The 20,928-nt window shown below is 34.9% G+C and overlaps 3 protein-coding genes across 3 annotated transcripts; 2 read left to right on the top strand and 1 right to left on the bottom strand.

Moving 5' to 3' along the window:
• Positions 1 to 1,105: 1,105 nt before the first annotated feature.
• On the bottom strand, positions 1,106 to 8,714 carry LOC148302524 (uncharacterized). The gene is made up of 5 exons (XM_088271482.1): positions 8,465 to 8,714; positions 7,599 to 7,785; positions 5,300 to 5,423; positions 3,321 to 4,205; positions 1,106 to 1,969 (listed from the first exon to the last, which is right to left on the bottom strand). Exons 1-5 carry the CDS (start codon positions 8,518 to 8,520, stop codon positions 1,755 to 1,757), a joined length of 1,467 nt encoding a protein of 488 aa, XP_088127608.1. The 5' UTR covers positions 8,521 to 8,714; the 3' UTR covers positions 1,106 to 1,754.
• A 783-nt stretch (positions 8,715 to 9,497) lies between these two features.
• On the top strand, positions 9,498 to 13,068 carry LOC148302523 (uncharacterized). Its single transcript, XM_088271473.1, has 5 exons — positions 9,498 to 9,667; positions 10,162 to 10,345; positions 10,781 to 10,904; positions 11,188 to 12,165; positions 12,661 to 13,068. The coding sequence occupies exons 1-5, from the start codon at positions 9,615 to 9,617 to the stop codon at positions 12,864 to 12,866; spliced, it is 1,545 nt and encodes a 514-aa protein (XP_088127599.1). The 5' UTR covers positions 9,498 to 9,614; the 3' UTR covers positions 12,867 to 13,068.
• Positions 13,069 to 14,403: 1,335 nt separating this feature from the next.
• Positions 14,404 to 19,307, top strand: LOC148302522 (uncharacterized). The gene is made up of 5 exons (XM_088271489.1): positions 14,404 to 14,574; positions 15,997 to 16,180; positions 17,312 to 17,438; positions 17,914 to 18,672; positions 19,123 to 19,307. Exons 1-5 carry the CDS (start codon positions 14,519 to 14,521, stop codon positions 19,290 to 19,292), a joined length of 1,296 nt encoding a protein of 431 aa, XP_088127615.1. The 5' UTR covers positions 14,404 to 14,518; the 3' UTR covers positions 19,293 to 19,307.
• The last annotated feature ends 1,621 nt before the right edge of the window (positions 19,308 to 20,928 follow it).

Raw genomic sequence — 20,928 nt, 5'->3', positions numbered from 1 at the left:
TATTTGTTTCTCTCATAATATGGGCTGTACAAATCAAATGTAAATATTTCTTACTACATATGTAAATATCAAGTGTATCTTGTTTGATCTGTGATTTTGCTAATAAAATAAAAACTGCACAGAATGTTGTATTATTTAAATGAATACATCCCACTGATCCTTTGAAGCTTTTACAGATGCTAAAAAATACTGGAATATGTATTACAATAAAAATACGAGGGGCATATGTAAAGTAAGGTCTCCAAGGCCTGTGCGTTGCCGCACGCAGCGCTACACAAAATCTGGCAACACTATCGTGTTTGTTGGTCCTTCCTCCACCCCACTGCATAAACGGCATCTTGATGGCAAGCTTAGTGTCGGCACAGCAGCCATTTGCGACGGACGCTCCAATTGTTGCTCCCGCCAAGTGCAAACTGCGTTCTGTCATTAAGTTTTTGCATGCAAAGAAGGTTGTTTTGATTGAAATTCATTGCCAATTGGAAGAAATGTACTGTCCAAAGTGCAAAAATGTTTGTCCTTGGAGACCTTACTTTACATATTGCTCACTCCTTTCAACGTCATATGGATATCAAAAATTGTCGATTTTCAGTTGTGCATTTATTTCGGAATGCCCAGAAAATGTACTATATCCCAGCAAAAGCGGCATATTTTTAACTTAATATTTACCCGCTACAGGGCAGAAAGTGTTATTTTTGCATTTTGAGAAAAGGTATTGTTTAATTGTTTTTTTTAAATATGCTAAATATTTTCAAATGGAGGAAAACTCTTAAGGTTTTACCTAAAAAGATCTGTTGCACAGCAAAAAGTTGAATAAGTGTCTTGATATTTATTTTTAATACATTTTATTATATTCTTAAACTCTAAAAACGATCTCCTGAAAAATGAAGTTTTTTTATTTATGACATTGTTAAAAGGAGTGAGCGATACGCCTCTCGTACTATGCGTGGTCCTGGCTGAAGGCAAACATCTTGGCTGCGCAATATTTGGACTGGACCAGGATGAGACGTGGGGGAGTTGTTCCGGGTCGCGCAAGACAGAGAAGCCTTCGCCAGAGTGATTGCCAACGTCGGGGGGACCTGACACGGCACAGGAAGAAGATAAGAAAACATAAAAGAAGTGTATTTATTCAGAGTTAAAATACATATTTTCCTCTCCTTGGTTCTGTCTTCATATGGAAATGCCAAATGAGAATTTTTTGAACTATTTTTTTGTGATATAGTGGTATTACATACCATTATACAAAATTATTTTCATTAAAAATTATTGCAAGGTAAATTGATAATAAAAAAAATTATAAAAAACTGATTTTGCATATATAAATCAGGAGTTAAATAGCAAATCAAATTTAATTCCAATAATAATTGAAGGTTTCATAAATATCTTTATTCAATATATATAGGTTTTTTTCTTCATAATCACATAAGTATAAACAATAGTTTAATGTATTTAATAATATTGCACCATCAAAAATCAATCGGTATCTAATACCACAAAAAAATATATATAAAAAAACAAGATGTCACTTTTACAATGAAAAAAAAAGAAATTCTCAGTGGACCCTCATTTTATCAAATAAGTTAGTGAAATTTTTGCTGTTAATGAAAAGATATTCCATGATATTATTCTTCTTTTTTCTTCTTTATGAGCCTTCTGTCCTCCACTGCTGGATGTAGGCCTCTTACTTTTCTTTCCAATAATGTCATCTGCATATACCGAGAGACTGTTGCAGTTTAAATCTAAAGCTGCATCTCTGCTCAGTTGTAATACGGCGCCTGTGATTTCTGTTGTTCCAGTTCATTCTTGTGGTGTGAGTTCATGTGCACTTTGAGCGAGGTTCCCTGAACAAACGCCTGTCCGCAGAGATGGCACTTGTAGTTCCTTATGTTGTAATGGATGTTCAAATGAGACTTGAGATGTTTCTTGTTCTTAAAAGCCTTTTGACAGATGTCGCAAGCGAAGTTTCTTTCGTCTGCAAATATAGATTTAAATTACACAAATATTATTTATTATACCATAGAGACAAAATAAAGAGTTCACGCATTCGTGGGAGCCTGGCTGTAACTGACATCAATAAGTAAGGTAGAGAAAAGGCAATTGGCACATATGACGTAGAGAACTAACATATTGTAAATCAGGTGATTGCCATGAACCTTACTCGAAAGACATTTAGAAAAAGACACAGAAAATGCTGCAGAAAGATAAAATAATTCAAAGGCATGGCCTAGGTGATATTAGACATGATGGAAGGACCTACGACCTGAAGACGAGGAGAGCTGACCCCAACAGTCTAAAAAGACGATAAGTTGGGATGGAGCCAGGAAGAAGAAGATTATTTATTTTACTTTGATTTGGTCCCACAATGAAAATCATAATACGAACAAGCTCCAGTATACCCAGGAGTGACTGTAACATTCACCAGGACCCTTCAGACCCCTCACTCTCTCAATAAACAACCTTGCAAGAATGGATTTTGCTGAAACAACAAGATGCAGGTTTTGCAGCGAGGACCATGAGATGTCCGTATATTCTATGCGAGTGTGATGGTCCTATTACAAGAGAAGCAGCATCTGAGCCTAAGACACCTACTCAGACCCGATGATATGAGAGGGGTCGCCCCCCCCAGTAGTCAGGTTTTTCAAAGACCACGGGTGAAAAGTGAGAATCAAGTATTGGGGATTTGTCAAACATACGTCATAGTAACGTCAGAAGCGTCAAAAGGTACGTAGAAAAAAATAGATTACCCTTACATCCTATGTTCTGTCATTTATAAAAAAAGAAGTGAGTCTTTGTTTATGAACAAAACCGTGATGGCAAATATGTATCCTCCACGATGAGAACTTAATGGAATCAGAAGGAACATGAATTCTTGGAAGGATCCACGGGAATTACAGCACTTAGCACAGTAAGAAATAATTTTTAACTTTGATCGTAAAATAAAAAACTATTGCAAGTGTGGGGGTGAAGCCTGAGTTTTTATACTGGGCCCGGGAATATGGCAGGACCTTTCAGAATACTTACTACCGTTTACTGTGTCACAACTTGTGGACTGTATAATGAATATGACTGGGTATCAAAAAAGCTCAGCGTAAAAATAAAGTTGAAAATTAATCAGTGCGCACAATTCACTGCGTGAATTGGCATGGCTAGCTGTAACATGGACGTCTCTTTACTGTAGAGAGGTGAATTGAAAGAACAGACAAAGTGGGAAAAGAGACGGCATTGCCAATCTTAGGATACACCGCAATCGGGCCACAGCAAAGAGTAATTTAAAATTGATAAAGATTGTTTAAAAATGTAAAGGTACTGTGATGTGTTCTTACCACTGTGTGTCCGCATATGTTTCCTCATCAGATGATTACTAAAGTACAGTCGTCCGCAGTACGGGCACGGGACATTCTTCTCTTTCAAATGCACTCTTCTGTGATGCTGCTCCAGCTTAAATGAAGAATAACACCTGACTCCGCAAATGGGACAAATGTGAGTGTCTAGCATAATATTATGCACCTCTCTGATGTGATCTATCCTCTGTGTGTTGGACATGAACCTGTCCTTGCACCAGCGACAGGAATAATTCTTTATCTTGCAGTGAACTAGATTAAAATGTCGTATCTGGCCGTCTCTTCGTGTGAAGGTTTTCTTGCACTGCGGGCAGGGGACTCTCTCCCCGTGGGTGCTCATGTGGCCCGTGAAGGTCGCTTTGTTTGAGAAAGTCCTGGCGCAAACGTCGCAAAGGTACGGATGGAAGTGTACGTCGTAATGCCTTTGGAGAAGTCTGAATTCGGGAAAACTCTGATTGCAAACTGGGCATTCGGTCTGGGAAGAATTCAGCAGAGGCTGCGTATATTTCTCCGTTTTGAAAACAGGCTGTTGGTCTATCCATTCCTTCCGCCCGCTCAAACTAACTTTCTTCTTAGATGTTTTCAAATTTAATATTTTATTATTTTTCTTACTGCTATTTATTTTAACGGGTTTATTCTTTGAAGTATCTTTCATACCAGCATTTTTTAATAGATCAGTCAGTAACATATTATCGCTATCAGAATCACTGGTGTGTGATTCACTGCGCGTTGGCTCCATATAAAAGAAGGAATCTTCAATGTTATCATCGGGTATTTCTTCTTTAATAGCAACATTCATAAGTGGAATATCTTTCGTTGAATCATGTTCTAATTTTGTCTTATTTGCTTCGGAGCACTTGGTTATACCTAATTTTAAAAATAACAAAAAAGCGTTACAATTTTTCCTTTAATCCTTATCTGCACCCAAATAGGGCATAAGGCATCAAATCGAATTGATGCGGTGTTAACTAAATTGTGATTATGTATATGAAGGCAGTGTGATCAGTCCTGCATTTAAGATTCATGAATATGGGAGCGGAATATGGATGGGATGCAAATGATATGAGTGAAGGAGTTCAAGATGTAGGACATTACCGCTATACAAGGAAGGGAATGGAGGAGAATCAATACATAAAAAAGAAATCAAATCAGAGAAAAAAAAGATAATAGCAACGATGGCTTAGACACTCGGGGCTGCATCCTGTTCTAATAAATAACTTTTTTAAGTTGCACACTGCAAATATGTCCCTTGAGGATGAGCATTACAATTAACAAACATAAAATAAAGTTGACATAAAGTAATAAAAATACAAACAATAAACATTGAGTGTAAGTCCCTCTCCAAGCACAAGAGCTAAGTCTCTTTTTTGGAGAGGCACAGCATAACTAGTACAAGATATCGCCTACTCCTTTCAAGAACGTCATAAATCAAAATATTTGATTTTTCAGGAGAACGTTTTTAAAGTTTAAAAATAAAACACAATGTATTAAAAATAAATATCAAGCCAGTTATTGAACTTTTTACTGTGCAACAGATCTTTTTAGGTAAAACCTGAAGGTTTTTTCTCCATTTGAAAAATATTTAGTTTATTTAAAAAAATAATTAAACAATACCTTTTCTTCAAAATGCAAAAACAACACTTTCTGCCCTGTAGCGGGCAAATATTAAGTTAAAAATATGCCTCTTTTGCTGGGATATAGAACATTTCTGGGCATTCCGAAAACATGCACAACTCAAAATTCATGATTTTTGATTTATGACGTTCTTGAAAGGAGTGAGCGATACGTTATAAGTAGAAATGTCTAGTAAATGAATTAAATTGTAACCTTTTTTGTAACCTTATCAATTAAATAAAAACTAGAGCATTAGAGAATTTAAATCATAAATATATTATTTCAAAATACTATTTTTCTAATTTATAAAATAGCTTTTAAATCAGTAAAGTATGCATTGTAAATACCACATTGTGATTGTTGGAGTCTAATGGCTGCTGCTTCAACTTGTTTCCGGAATAACACAGCATCTGTCAAGTGGGACACGCACTCCTCACATACTTCCGCCCCGTTGTCTCCTTCATCCACCAGCTGCAAAGGCAAACATTCCAGATACTCGGGATTTGCTTGGAAATACTCCGCTTTGTACTTCAATATACTTACTTGTACTTTAAATACTTAAACAAGTCAAGGAACCGAATGACAGCCTTCATATAAAATATAGTAAAACTTTTATAAAATAGATCTGTTTTTAAACTTCAGATATTTCATTCAAACCCTTATCCGCACCCCAATGGTGCATAGAGCACTGCATCATACAAACGCAGTGTTATCTTGATCATTAACACATGAAGGAAAGGTGATCAGCCCTCCACTTCAGGTACCAGTCCAGGGTAATATGGAATAAATATTAGAGTAAAAAAATCACTAATATTTATTTGACCCCCCCCTTCAGAACGGTAGCCGAGCGTCCTGACCATTACACTACGGAGACGGACAGTTCAGATAAAACAGATAAAAAAATCCAGTCAAATGTAAAAAAAATTAATACGTCCTGTTAATATGTATTATGCTTAAATTCAAGTGTAGCAGTTAATAAACAATTTTTAGCAGCCATGATAATCACGTTATACATCTAGCACTAGAATTTGAGACACAATGCTGTCCTGCTTATGGACTACACCTAGCCAAAGGAACAACAACACTACCAAAAATTACTTCATTTAACTAAACTAACTTTATTAGTGAAAATGTGTCGGGTTGTAGTCCGGTGGTTAGTGTCGCGGATTCTTAAGTCAGAGTTTCTCAATTCAAACCCACTCTACCACAATTTGATACCTATTTTTAATAATGAGCCGCTTAGGCTCACAGAAATAGTATGAAATTGAAATATTTGTGTAAATAATAAAAACACAAATATTTCTCTTTTTTTTAAATAAAAAATTAAAACAACTTTATTAGTGGTAAGATAACATCTCTATGATCTAATGAAACGTATTAGTCAGATAACGTAGTTAAACTATATTATACGCATTTTCCTAATTTTACAGAGTTGATTATGAAATAAAACAGACAAAAAAAAACTAGATTTCTTTTTCAAAGCAGGATTACCGAGCATATCAATATACCAAGCATTTCAATATCAATTAGCAACGTCACTTCAAGACAGTAAATATAATTTTGTTTGTGTTTTGTATTATTTTTTGTACATAAAAATTACATAATTTCAATTTCATATTAAAATGTTCATATTTAAAAAAATATATATATTTAACCGCCCGTACATGATACGCACGGTTTTTCTTCACCATTCCACGCTAACCCGTATGACCTACGCGCACGAAAAGAGATATCTGTTCCAAAAATATTTAATGCGTACCGGATACACTGACAAATTTTTGTCAGGTTTCATACCTGACAATATTTTGTGACAACAAACGTTGTGATTTTTTTGCTTGTTTATAAAAAATATTCTTCTGAGGTTCTCAGAAGAATGTGCGACAAAACGATGTATGATAAATGTTCGAATAGTGAAATAAGGAAGGAATCCAAAGCTGAGACAAGCATTAACGATAAAATTAAGAAAGGTGTGTTGAGATGGTTTGGACATGTAGAACGAATGAGTGAGCAATGAACGGTAAAACAAATTTATGAGGCGAATGTAATTGGAAAAAGGAGCAGAGGAAGACCGAGAAAAACTTGGCACAATCAAGTATGCCAAATACTTGAAAGTGGTCAGGTTAGGAGTCGAAACAATCAGCGGGTATGTATGAGGAGATGCATGAACGTGGAAGAGGCGAAGAATGTTTGCAAAGATAGGGAGGTATGGCGTTCTTTACTCTCTGCCTACCCCTGCGGAAAGTGGCTTGGTGGTTAGTTAGTTTGTTTTATAAAAAATTTGCCTGAAAATAACCCGAAGGTAGGGTGGTTAAACCTATTTTTGTGTAACGGAATTTCGGCTTTAACGGACACCCTCTTACCCCAATTAATCCCATGCATCATTTTACTGCACAACCATTTTAGTCTAAAGCAGAACTGATAATGCTCACCTTTACGCGGAAACATGTCGTAAGACAGGGAATGGACAGATGAGTATGCAGACTTCTGCAGTGGAGACCATGGGGCGTGAACAGAGGAATAGGCCGGCCCCAGATAAAGATTGTTCCGTCGCGGTAGCAAGTGGATCGAAGAAGCCCAAACGAGAGGAGTCTGGCATCAATTAGAAGAGGTGGAGAGACGGCTGACAAAACAAAAGATAATGCTCACCTTTATGCGGAAACAGAGCAACAATAAGTCAGTAAAGCTGTCACTTTGCGTGAAGTGTAAGGTTTGTGGAATGTACTCGGAGCACTTCCTCAGGCAGTCTGTACTGCAGCAGATCAGGCAGCCACGAGGCGCCTCCGTGGAGTGAAGCAACGTAACTTCATTATCTGACTTCATTTCTTCTTTATAGCTGAAATTGAAATAAAGAATTAAGGCTATTTAACCAGAAAATAATTCATATTCTAGCTATGTGAACTGACATCAGAGATATTATTTATTGATTTGGCATAAACTTTTTGGAATAACAGCTTTATTTTATTTTTATTTATTTAGAAATTTAACAGAACTTAACATAAATACATTTACAATAATGAATAACAAATAAAACAGGTAATTGTAACATTCCAATTGCAAAATTTCACAAATGTTAAATGAGTTTAAAGTAAACAGCAAGAATAAAATATAGCAAAAGTTAAGAAGAGCAGTTGATTATTTTAAAAATTAAACACTTGTTTAGTTTTATTTCATTGGTCTTGTGATCATAGAATTAACTAAGAATGAGGGCCGCAGTTTAGCCAAAAAATTATTAAAATTACAGGTATTAAAACTTTTAATTTAATAATTTGAAAGAAAAAGGTTTTGAAATTTCTGTGAGATACAAAATAACATTTTGAAGCAATACGTCTATATAGTTGTCAAAGGACTCCATCAAATAGTCTTGCGCAATATCCCTCAATTAAACAAACTATCTTCGCATTGTCTGTATAACTAAAGAAATGTTAAATGGCTTCTCAAAACTACTAGCTTTGAGGATTTAATAAGACTCGATATTTTAGTGGAAATAAAAATTAGAACGGTTGGTATATTACCTTTGAATTAAGAGAATTTTGTATAATTTAAACAAATGATTATATACAGATGACATTGTCAATATATTCAAAAATAAAATCAAGTAACATTAGCATAAAATTTACACATCAATCAATTCAATAAATAAAAAATCAGACTTAAAGAATAACATATTTAAGAGATAAAATCTAACATCAAATTCATATAACTTTATTATTTGTTAAAATGTCAATGCTGTATAAGATTCCATTTAGTTTCCGAAATGTCAGTGTCAAATATTGTTTGAATACATAGATATTTTTTGTGTGATATTAAATGGAAACCGTTCTATTACTAGATCATCATACAAATCATAGGGATGTTAATGACTGATTTTAGAACAATGTAAAGTTTTAGTAACGTAAGTTTGTTATGGTTATTACGATCGCAACGTGAATATCAGAAACATAATCTATTTTTATTGTTTTTTTTATTTTGTTTATATCGACGTCGTATTAGGAATGGTCGGTAATTGAAGTTAATTTGTTGAGGTCAAACTTTGACATTGATCCCAGTTACTGTACTACAAACCTAGTGGAAGTTCATCCAAATTTTCTAAATAATCTGAAAGTGGGTACTTTGTACTTTGTACGTTGAAAGTGAATATGAACTGCTCTGACCAATTACTTCAATGGATACTCTGTTATGTATTCATGTGCATTTATTGTCGGAATAGATAGCTTTATACAGAGCATTAAACTTGCGTGGAACAGTTTATTTTAGCTTTCAAGACTGCACTCACCATCTACCCACTTTTCAATTTCTTTAGTAAGTTCAGAAAAGCATTGATTGGGTGATCGTTTTAATAACAGAACGATCCATAAATGTCACTTTTGACGTATGGCAGAAACTTTATCTATGAGTTTAAATATTTGACAGCTTTCACTTAGGCTTTCGCCAGCTTTCACAAAACTTTTCGAAAAGTGAAAAAACTAATTAGTAATCCAACAAATTCAAACTTTTTATTTAAAAATTTAAGTCGCATGAAATTAGTTTACGATTTTGTTCTGTGTCTTTCTTGATTTATTTTTGAAAAATTATTTAAAAAATATTAAACAAAAATGATTTAAAAGTATTTATAAATCACATTATTTAGTAACGAATTAAAAGTACAATATAAGGATATCCATCATGTCGTTATATAGTCGTTTGTATGAATTATACAATGTTCTAGTAATCCAAAGGTAATAAAGTCAATCATTAAAAATATTATTAAATATTACTAAAATAGCTAAGTTCAGAGATCTTATTCCGAAAGCTAAATTTTTGAAGGATCATTTACAAACAAATTTCTCTCTCTGTATCTGTCCCATGTCTAAGAATGCCAATAATGAAATAATAACTCTTTTATTGCAAAATTATAGCTCATTTTATGATCAAAAGACTAATTCTATGACACTGATGATAGTTTAAATTTAAAAAGAAAATACTTGTTTAAGACTATTTTTTGAGTTTATTAATGTAAACAAAACTATTTTCGAAAGCTATAGACATTCTCATTAACAGGTGAAAATACAAACTGTACATAGTGACAAACATCAATAGTTCTCGAAAATAGTCGTGTTTATATCAATAAACTCAAGTGGTCTTACACAAGTGGTTTATTTTTATATTTAAAACATGTTCTTCTAGCATTTTCTAGTTGAATTACAACCTTGATTCTTTATTCCAATTTCAGCTATAAAGAAGAAATGAAGTCAGGTAATGAGGTTGTGTTGCTTCACTCCATAGAGACCCATGGCTGCTTGATCTGCTGCAGTACAGATTGCTTGAGAAAATGTTCCGAGTACATTCCACAAACTTTACACTTCACGCAAAGTGACAGCTTTACTAACTTATTGCTGCTCTGTTTCCGCATAAAGGTGAGCATTATCTTTTGCTTTGTCAGCCGTCTCTCCACCGCTGGATGTAGACTTCTTCTAATTTTTACCAGACTCCTATCGTTTGGGCTTCTTTGATCCACTTGCTACTGCGACAGGACAATGTCATCGGCCCATCTTTTCTGGGGCCGGCCTATTCCTCTCTTCATGCCCCATGGTCTCCACTGCAATTCACTGGATACTCATCTGTCCATTCCCTTTCTCACAACATGACCCGCCCATTGCCATTTCAGTCTGGCAATGCGATCTATCATCATTTATCGATATCAGCATTATAAGTTCTAACAGAATCAAACTTCAGAGTAAAATGGATTCAATTCAATTGAAAAATGCTGACTTTTTCCGATAACATGTTAAAGTATAAAGTGGAATGTTTTCCAAACAAGTCCCATGTATCAGGAATGATTACGTTTTCAGCTGGTAGATGAAGGAGACAAGGAGGCAGAAGTTTGTAAGGAGTGTGTGTCCCATTTGAGAGATGCCGTCTTGTTCCGGAAACAAGTAGAAGCGGTAGCAAATAGACTCCGACAGTCGCAATGCGGTATTTACAACTCATTCTTTATTTATAATTTTGTGATATTCTAGAGATCAAATATCTTTTTCTATTTTTAAACATCCAATAATAGTCAACTTGACTAACAATAATAATAGTCAACTAGGTTATAAAAATATATATCTCAGTTTTAGATTATTGTGTATCATAAAATAAAATATAAAAATTAATTGATTTACGAAATATTACGAAATTGACAAAATATTAATTCTTTTAGATGTGATTTTAAACTCATGAATTTGACTCTGATTTTTTAAATTTATTATTTAAGGTAAAAATGTAAAAAAATCCAAAGCAAGTGGAACTTACAAACCAATAACAATTATGACTAAAACATCCCAAGCAAGAACAATTGAAATATTTGAAGCAAATTTGAGGAAAGAATCTGAAGAAAATTTTACTAAAAACCGTAATGCAAGTCAAAGTAAAAAACCAAGAGTAATTAAAACAGATTATTCTGAAAAATCAGAAATTTCCAACGATGTTTACATTGACAATTCCTTTTATAAAACAGAGCCAACCTATAACAGTGATTCTGAAAATGCTAGTTTTATAAAAAGCACTGGTGTAATGGATAATTCAAGGAGAAACAATGATGAAATGAATAAAATAATAAATAATAAAGTGGTTAATTTAAAAACATCCCATAAAACACCCAATAAAAAAGATAGTTCAAGTGAACGGAAGGAATGGATAGATCAAGAGCCTATTTTTAAAAGGGAAAAATACATCCAGCCTCTGTTGAGTTCTTCCCAAACCGAGTGCCCCGTTTGCAACCAAAGTTTTCCAGAATTTAGACTACTCCAAAGGCATTACGATGTTCATTTCCATCAGTATCTTTGTGATATTTGTGCTAGAACTTTCTCAAACAGAACAACGTTTCAGGCGCACATCATTACCCACGGAGAACGTTTCCCTTGTCCGCAGTGCAATAAAACATTTCCTTGCAGAACTGGTCAGAAACGCCATTTCAACTTGGTGCACTGTAAAATATTGTGTCATTCCTGTCGCTGGTGTAAAGAGAGGTTCATGACGAATAAGCAGAGAATCGATCACGTCATAAAAGTTCACAATATGAAGTTGGATACTCCAAGTTGTCCCATTTGCGGAGTCAGGTGTTACTCCGCTTTCAAGTTGGATCAGCATCACAGAAGAGTACATTTGAAAGAGAAAAACATTCCGTGTCCGCATTGCGGACAAAAGTTTTTTGATAAGAAAAATTTGGCGAATCACTTGTTAACACACAGCGGTAAGAATACTTTATTTCAAAACAACATTTTTTTATTCTTCCTTATCCAATCCTAGTTTTCATTACTGAGTGTGATGGCCCCTTCTCTTGTCAAATGCACAGTAGATGGCTTTTCTTCCTATGTAGTCATCCTGTACCATCTTCAGGGTTTCCAGGAATAAGAGTCACATGAGTTACTTCATCTGGATTATCTTATCTGGATTATTATGTTTCTTCGTTTGTTTAATTTATATAAATTTTTTAGAATTATAATTATCACTTTATTATCAGATGAACGTGTAAAACAAATAGTCTAATTTGGATGACATAAAAATTAAACGTCTTCTTTTAAAGAAGTTGTAATTTGAAACGACTTTATCTGATCGCCCATATATAGCCAGGCTTAAGACCCAAGACTTGCTTACATATAACACAATCGGTTTAAGAATTGTTTAATAAGTTTCTAAAAATTATTTTAGCTTTATGTTTTTCTGATGTTGATTATGTTTTTTATAGATACCAGAAAATACACCTGCGACCTATGCCAGAAAATGTTCAAAGATAAATCTCGTCTTAAAAGACACTTGGATATTCATTATGACATAAGGAGATTCACATGCCATCTCTGTGGACAGGCCTTCGTACAAGGCACTTCTCTCAAGGTGCACATGAGGTCACATCACAAGAGTGTTGTTGAACAGCTGAAAATACAGGCACTATAATGATAGGCAACTCAATTATCACGAGTGCACAAAAAAACGTTTATAGAAATTATGAAGTGACAACATTTTTGTATCTCGCTAATGGTGATTAAACATTTCAATTTACCTGTTGATGGGAAGGCTGCTCTTACGAAAGTTGTAGTCTAGATTTGAAACAATAATGTAGCAAAACTTTTAACAAGTTTATTAAATAAGTATTTTATAATTTTTCTTTTATTTCATTCCTTGTACTACAGAAAAATCTTAATTCCAAATATTAATTGACCAAAAACTATAAAAAATATTGCTAATTAACAAAATCTATAATAAAATTTAAAAAGCCACTCATTTTTTCATAAATGGGTTTGTAAATAAGACAAGATGTATAGATAAATGACAAAAATATATTATATAAAAAAAATATAGAAGATATATCACTGATTTAATTTTTATTTTTTGGCATATTTTTATACAAACCTCTACAAAGTGGTTTGTTTCATTCTTTCAGAATGTTTGGGAAACAAGTCGATTATTTTCGAAGGTTCTTAAAAGCTAAAGACATAAATAAATGGGTCCTTCCAATTGGGAAATAAATGGTACAAAACGAATGATACCAAAACACGGAGATGTGGTTTAGAATACCTGCGGAAAGTGTTTTTCATGCCTTTTTCAGTCAGATATTTTCCAGTGCACTAAAACATTTTTTTAAAAGTGATAATAAGGAAACAGTCAAACCGAAGTTGCCATGGTTTCCAAAGTCACATTTGTTTACATTCATAGAAAATATTTTTGCCATGCTGTCAAAATCAAAGATGGAGACTGTTCAGTTAATACAACGATCACTTTAACCATTGTACACTGATAATCGAGGGGAGGGTGATTCAAAAATATTATGAGGGTAATATAAAAATATTGTTAGATATTCCTTTTATTTCAAGGGACAAGTTCAGATTAGTAGCGGTTTTTTCATCTTACGTAAGCTTGTATGAGTATGCAACTCAAGTGTAGTCGCCATCGTTGCTATTTTTTTCCTTCTTCTTGATTAATTTGACTTATCAACTATTTCTTCTATATTTTCTTCCCCCTTTAGCATTATTGGACTTCACCGTTACTAGTATATAATCTTTGCACTTCACTTTGAGCTCTTTCACTACGTCATGTATATCCCACTTAATAAATTTATTCCAAAACACTGATATTTTTGCCTTCCGAGTTAACACGGCTTTGATTTAATGTGGTACCTTATGCACCATCGGGTGGAATGAGTCAAATTAATAAAATACTTCACCAATAAAAGGAGTCTCCTACCAAAAATATAAATTTAACTTGAAACAGCTTAAGGGACATTGATTCGCTAATAATAAAAACAAATTTGAAAGCGGTAAAAAAATCGGAAGTCAAAAGAATACGCAATTTTACAAAAAGTTTGGTAGATATAGATTCCGGATTTCGATAGTTTATTAAAAATTTAATAGAAAAATCGACTAATACGATTATGATTACATTTACGTTACTAAAATAACAGTTTTCTTATTCTATGGATTCGTTATGTCAATTTGACAGATGATAACAAAACGACGGCTTTAATTGTTATTTTGAATAAAGAACAAAATATTTTTGAAGTTTGATGACTTAAAATTATTTCGTTACGTATATAAGCAAAGAACTTTACAATGGCGTCAATTTATTCTCGTCTGTATAAATTATACGAATTGCTGCTGATTCAAAGGTTAGAATAAACAATTTGTATTTGTAATTTTTTTTTTTGACATCTCATCAAAGATCAAGAAGAATGTAGAAGTCTAGGCATTTACGGGGCTGACGAACGTCATAGGCTGGTTTAAGTGATCACTTTACACACGTGTAACATTCTTTAATTCTACCCATTATTGACAACCATACTACTCAAATTCTTGGAAGTTCTATATATCGATCACTCCTTTCAACAACATCACATCGCTCACTCCTTTCAAGAACGTCATAAATCAAAAAATTTGATTTTTCAGGAGAATGTTTTTTAAGTTTAAAAATATAACACAATGTTTTAGAAATAAATATCAAGCCACTTATTGAACTTTTTACTATGCAACAGATCTTTTTAGGTAGCACCTGAAGGTTTTTTCTCCATTTGAAAAATATTTGGTATATTTAAAAAAAATAATTAAACAATAGCTTTTCTTCAAAATGCAAAAACAACACTTTCTGCCCTGTAGCGGGTAAATACTTAGTTAAAAATATGCCGCTTAAGCTGGAATATAGTACATTTTCTGGGCATTCCGAAAACATGCACAACTGAAAATTTACGATTATTGAAAGGAGTGAGCGATATATGAACCAATTTCGAAACATTGTTCTTGAATCACTAGAATTTCACTAGAGACATCTATTGAAGATCTATTTGGACACACTCAAAATGTTGTAAATTTGAATTTGTATTATTATTGTTTTTATAGTAAGTAATGGTATTTCTTTCGGTAAATTCACCACCGGGTGGGACAAATAGACTCTGACTTATATTATTTATTGATTCTGCATTAACTTTGTGGAATGCCATGTTGATTATTTTAAAAATTGATGATTATTTTATGTTGATTATTTTAAACACTTGTATTATTTTTTTCGCTCGTTAGTTTTTGTAATCACCATGTCGATGAAAACATCTGTAGATTTCGAACGAAATAAAACCCAATAAGTGGTTTATCTCTTTGAACCCTCGTCCGCACCCGATGGTGCATAGGGCACTGTATCATATAAACGCAGTGTTATCTTGATCGTTAATACATGAAGGAAAGCTGATCAGCCCTCCGCTTCAGGTACCAGTCCAGGGATTGACCATTGAATAAATATTAGAGTGAAAAAATCACTTGTAGATTGAAAAAATCACTTTTATATTTATTTGATCCCCCCCCTGGGAATCGAACCCGGGACCTCCAGCCGAGCGTGCTGACTGCATTACACTACGGAGGTGGACAAATATATATTTAAATTATTTTGAGAAATAAAAAGTACTCTACTCTCAAAAAAGACTCTGACTTCATATAGTCACGATCGAGTTATCACCGTGTCAATTTGATGCGGTGCCCTATGCACCATTTGGGTGCGGATAGGGGTCAGAAAGAATACATTGTTTAGTGTGTTGTTTTTGTGGCAGTTACACGGAAGAGAGGCAGCTAGAAGACAGACTTTTGGTACCAAAGATTAAAGTTAAACAGGTACTGGGAACTTGTGTCATCTGCAGTGACAGTGCCAACCTCAGAAGCTTGTACGGAAATAAACACCGAAGTTCTAAGGATGATAACTACAGCGATATGATAATGTCCTGCTTCCATATTAAGGTAAATATCAAATTTCAATCAAATCAAAATATACATATCAAAATTTAAACAAATATATGAGGCAAATGTAGTTGGAAAAAGAAGCAAAGGAAGACCGAAGAAAGCCTGGTACAATCAGGTATGTCAAATACTTGAAAGCGGCCGGGTCTGGACTCAAAATAATCGGCGGGTATGTATGAGATGCATAAATGTGGAAGAGGCGAAGAATGTTTGCAAGGATAGGGAGGTATGGCGTTCTTTACTCTCTGCCTACCCCTGCGGAGAAGTGGCTTGGTGGTTAGTTAGTTAGAATTAAAGAACATCATAGCGTCTTGTTAGTAATTAGTTTTTAAATTTGCAAATTACATAATTGATACAAATCACTCATTCAAATCACAAAAACTCAAATTATTACACCCAGTATCGTACAAAGGCCAAATAATGAATAACTTTGAAAATCTAGAAATTCAAAAAAACTTGAATTCTAATGATAGTCTTATAAATAATATATATTATTTTTAAAATGACTCACCCTTGATTTCCATGTTCCGTCATTCTCAAACTCTACTCTTTAAAACATAATTTTTTAGCGTGATCGAATTTACGCGCAACTTGTTCACGCACCGATCAAAAGCACCGATCCGAAGAAAGATGGACAAAAGCACAAGCCAATCCATGCCAATCATCCGTTTTATATGCTAACTGACGTGCCGAACGGTAAAATTCCGTGTAATATTAATGCACAAACGCCTTAAAGGAAAGTTTTTAAAAAAATCTTGATTTAATTGATAATCCAGCATTGATGAAGACAGCATGATAAAGAGATTATGGAAGTCTGGGCTTTTCAGGAACTATGAACTCTCATTTTATACACTGCGTTACATCGACCATTTTATTTTATTTTATTTTATTTTTATTTTATTTGTATTACTAACCGGCATTGTTATAATGATGGGGACTGACCAGTCATTTCATCATAACGTAACACGTTACGATGCGAGCATTCGTAGTCAGTACAGCAGAGCTCGTTCCGAGTATTTCCACCGATTACGGATGCTCGCTGCGAATATTACTTTACAACGAAATGCTCCGGTCAGTCCCCACCTTAACCCTGCGCTGTTAATTAAAGAAGATAATATCGATTTCTTTTAGTTATTTGACGATCTTCGCACTGCCGAGATATGCGAGACTTGCGTGTCACGCTTGCAGGATGCCGTCTTGTTCCGGAAACATATCGAAGATGTCGGAGTCAGACTGAGAGAGGCACAAGCTGCTCTCGGTAATTCAGCCATTTAAACGAGCTTATGCCCAAATTACACGGATCGACTTTGTCTCTCTTCGCAGTATGCTCACAATATCGACTTAATTTTTTTTATAATTCAATTCAATTTTTATTCAGTAAAAATTAACATGCACATTACAAACTAAAACTTTAAAAGCGTATATATTAACTTATGAAGTAAGTTAAAAATTATGAAGTAGACAAGAACACTCTTGTTAAAGATGTAGAAGAATCCTGCTTTGGAATACCCCTCAGACACATGGAACAGATCAATTTCTGGCGTGATATTATTCAGCATAGCGGTGGCTCTTCCCACATGCAAAACCATCAGTGGGTTGGTCCTGTATATAGGAATGTGAAACAATCCATGCCGACGCTGTCTTAGAAGGACTATAAAGTCCATTCACCTCGTAATAAAATAAAAACCTTGTTATTATACACACTACTTACTTATTCTTTGTTTTTTTTTTAGAAAATGTGCGTCTCATTTCCAAGCAGAAAATTCCTTCCAAATTAAAACTAAGAGTTCCGAAAAGTTACAATAATATACAACTCAATCAGACCGATTATGATGACTTTGATATATTCGATAATGATAGTTCGGATAGCTTCGCACTAAATGAAAGAGACAAAACAGATGAACATAATAAAAATGTCAAACGGATTGAATGGTTTGATCAGCTTCCTTTTATCAAAGATGCGAAATATGACGAACCGGCTCTTAACTTCGTAACAAAAGTGTGCCCCGTTTGTGGCGAAAGCTTCGACTCCAAGAGAAAGTTGAAAGGCCATTTTGAATACCATTTTCCCAAGTATCTCTGCGATATTTGCGGCAAGATTTTCGCCAAGAGCGTCACTTATCGCGCGCACAGGGACACTCACGAGGAGCGCAGGTTCGCCTGCCTGCAGTGCGAGAAAACCTACGCAAACAGAAACAGCCTCACGCAACACGTCGAGTCTTTCCACAATAGGAAGAAATTGTACGCGTGCCCAAAATGTAGACACCGCTTTTCTACCAGCCACAAACGGCGCGCTCACCTCACGGAAAAGCACGGAGCCCAGTTTGACCACCATACATGCGAGATTTGCAGCAAGAATTGCTTCACAGCGCATCAGTTAGCGATACACACGCGAAAGAATCACATGAACGAGAAAAATGTATCGTGCCCGGAATGTGGCGCTTTATTTTTTAGCAAATACAATTTGTCACGTCATATGGTTTCACATAGCGGTAAGTTATTCATTTTTACTGAACATCTTTTGATGTAATGTTAACTCATTTTAGGCGAATGTTTTTTCACGCCTGCGGACCGCTGGCGACGGGATTTGATAATTGTGTACGTATAGTTTAGACCTCAACAAAGAGATTGGTAAATAATAATTCAAATTATCGTTCTTTTCTGACTTTGAAATGTAAAAAAGTAAAATGTAAAAAGGTAAAAATACCCTTCTCGTCCTTAAGCATCAATCGACCAAACGGGTAAAAATACCTTTTCTGTCCTAAGTGTGTTATTCAACTGGTTATTGGCTATTTCATTAACTTTATTTGCCCCTAACTAATAATTCACCACACACTATTCATATTAAATATCACAAACAAGCTGTTTTAGGTGGCAGAGCACTGGTTTAACCGGTAGTACATGCTTGCTGAAATATTTATTAATTGTTTTATTTTTTTCAGATATCAGAAACTTTGGCTGTGATCACTGCGGAAAAGCTTTTAAAGTTCGTAAAACATTGAAAGAACACTTAAAAATCCACTACAATATAAGGAATCACGTTTGTAACATCTGCGGACAGGCGTTCGTGCAACAAACTTCACTCAAAGTCCACATTAATGCACATCATTAAATGATATACTAAAAATGTTTTGTTTTTTTTTGCAATTTCCGGTTCCCCTGACAATAGCAACCACTGCAGTGGCAGTCTCCCTATCCTGCGATATCTGGAACACCTCTGATCAATCTGGAATTCCTCCGATCCCAATCATATTTATGCAAAGTCAATATTTGCTTAGATGTTTATAAACCTGCATCGTTTCAAGCTCTCTGAGATCGACAGCTGTGATGATGAGACAACTCAAGATGTCCCTCACCAGTCGATGCTTTGCCCTTTTTTCCGCTTTCAAAGACAACAGCTGGAAGCGTGTTGCAGCTGCCTGGGTAAGTATCAATCCGACATTGGATCCGTGATGGTTCATAAGGAACTGTCACGAGTCGTGGTAAAAATAGTGAAGGATATTGGTACCAGAAACCAAGCTCCATCATCCAAGCCAAATTGTCCGCCTCCATAGTGTTATAGTCAGCACGCTCGTCTACCGTTCTGGAGATCCCGGGTTCTATTCCCAGGAGTGGGTCAAATAAATACAAGTGATTTTGTTACTCTAATATTTATTCAATATTAACCTGGACTGGTAACTGAAGCGGAGGGCTGATCACCTTTCCTTCATGTGTTAACGATCAAGATAACACTGCGTTTATACAATGCAATGCCCTACGAATCATTGGGATGCGGATAAGGGTTTGAAGAAACCAAGCTAGGACACAAAATGCCGAACCCTCTTCTAGTGGAACGGAAGGTCTGTTAAGGACAGTCAACAGTCCGCCTTCTCCTGAGGAGTGCAACGTGGTTTCCTCCCAGCAATGAGTAAATGCTGAAAAGTTCCTGATTGGTCCACACTAGATTATCCCTCCTGTTCCCAACACAGATTAAAATAAAAAATCTTTATTTTATTAGAAAAAAGGAAAATCTACAAATGATCCATAAACCTTGTACATAATAGGCAAGGTAAAATAAATGCAGCTTCCATTTAAAAAAATATATTTTAATTTGATTGCAGCTGAAACTATAAGTGTGTCAGTATTCTATGTATGATATGATGTATGAATACCTAGCTCTCTTAAACTCATTAGAAGTTTGCTTGTGAATGAAAAACATACTTACTCGATCGCAGATCACAGTTTATTACTTTAAGTTAAAAAATAAAACAGGTAAGGACTCTAAAACTATTTTAAGAATAATCGTAGGCAGAGAGAATAGAATGCCACACCAATCCGTCTTTGCAGACAATCTTCGCCTCTTCCACATGCATCTCCTTACACATACTTACTACCAATTATTCCGATTCTTGACCTGACCATCCCCAAGTATTTAAAATGCTTGACCATGCCAAGTTTTCTATAACAAAATTTCTATAACAACCATTATTTTCTATAACATCATAAATTTGTTTATAATATATAACATAATCTCTTCTTTTCCGTCTTAATCCTCATTGCTGAGGGTTGTGACCCTTGCAGAAGCAATGACTCTTCTCCAGTTATCCCTTGACTGCGCTGCACGTAGCGCTCCAACCACTGAGGTGCCTGCTGCTGCCTTAATTTGATCGGTCCATCGTGTGGGGATCTTCCTCTCCCTCTCTTTCCCTCCAGGCTACCGATCACAACTAGTCGTTCCAGGCTATCCTCGTTGCCACGCGCAACGTGTC

Source organism: Brachycentrus maculatus, unplaced genomic scaffold (assembly GCF_059751285.1).
Source record: "Brachycentrus maculatus isolate JH-2025_06_01 unplaced genomic scaffold, ASM5975128v1 h1tg000442l, whole genome shotgun sequence".
NCBI lineage: Eukaryota > Metazoa > Arthropoda > Insecta > Trichoptera > Brachycentridae > Brachycentrus > Brachycentrus maculatus.
This window is presented reverse-complemented; position numbering and strand designations above follow the sequence as displayed.

Coding starts and splice junctions, on each gene's coding strand:
- LOC148302523 (XM_088271473.1), top strand. CDS start 9,615: ATGTCGTTATATAGTCGTTTGTATGAATTATACAATGTTCTAGTAATC. Junction 10,346..10,780: donor TGCTCTGTTTCCGCATAAAG/GTGAGCATTATC, acceptor TTACGTTTTCAG/CTGGTAGATGAAGGAGACAA. Junction 12,166..12,660: donor TCACTTGTTAACACACAGCG/GTAAGAATACTT, acceptor TGTTTTTTATAG/ATACCAGAAAATACACCTGC.
- LOC148302522 (XM_088271489.1), top strand. CDS start 14,519: ATGGCGTCAATTTATTCTCGTCTGTATAAATTATACGAATTGCTGCTG. Junction 16,181..17,311: donor TGTCCTGCTTCCATATTAAG/GTAAATATCAAA, acceptor GATTTCTTTTAG/TTATTTGACGATCTTCGCAC. Junction 18,673..19,122: donor TCATATGGTTTCACATAGCG/GTAAGTTATTCA, acceptor TATTTTTTTCAG/ATATCAGAAACTTTGGCTGT.
- LOC148302524 (XM_088271482.1), bottom strand. CDS start 8,520: ATGTCATCTGTATATAATCATTTGTTTAAATTATACAAAATTCTCTTA. Junction 7,786..8,464: donor AAAATTCTCTTAATTCAAAG/GTAATATACCAA, acceptor TTTCAATTTCAG/CTATAAAGAAGAAATGAAGT. Junction 5,424..7,598: donor TGCTCTGTTTCCGCATAAAG/GTGAGCATTATC, acceptor TTGCCTTTGCAG/CTGGTGGATGAAGGAGACAA.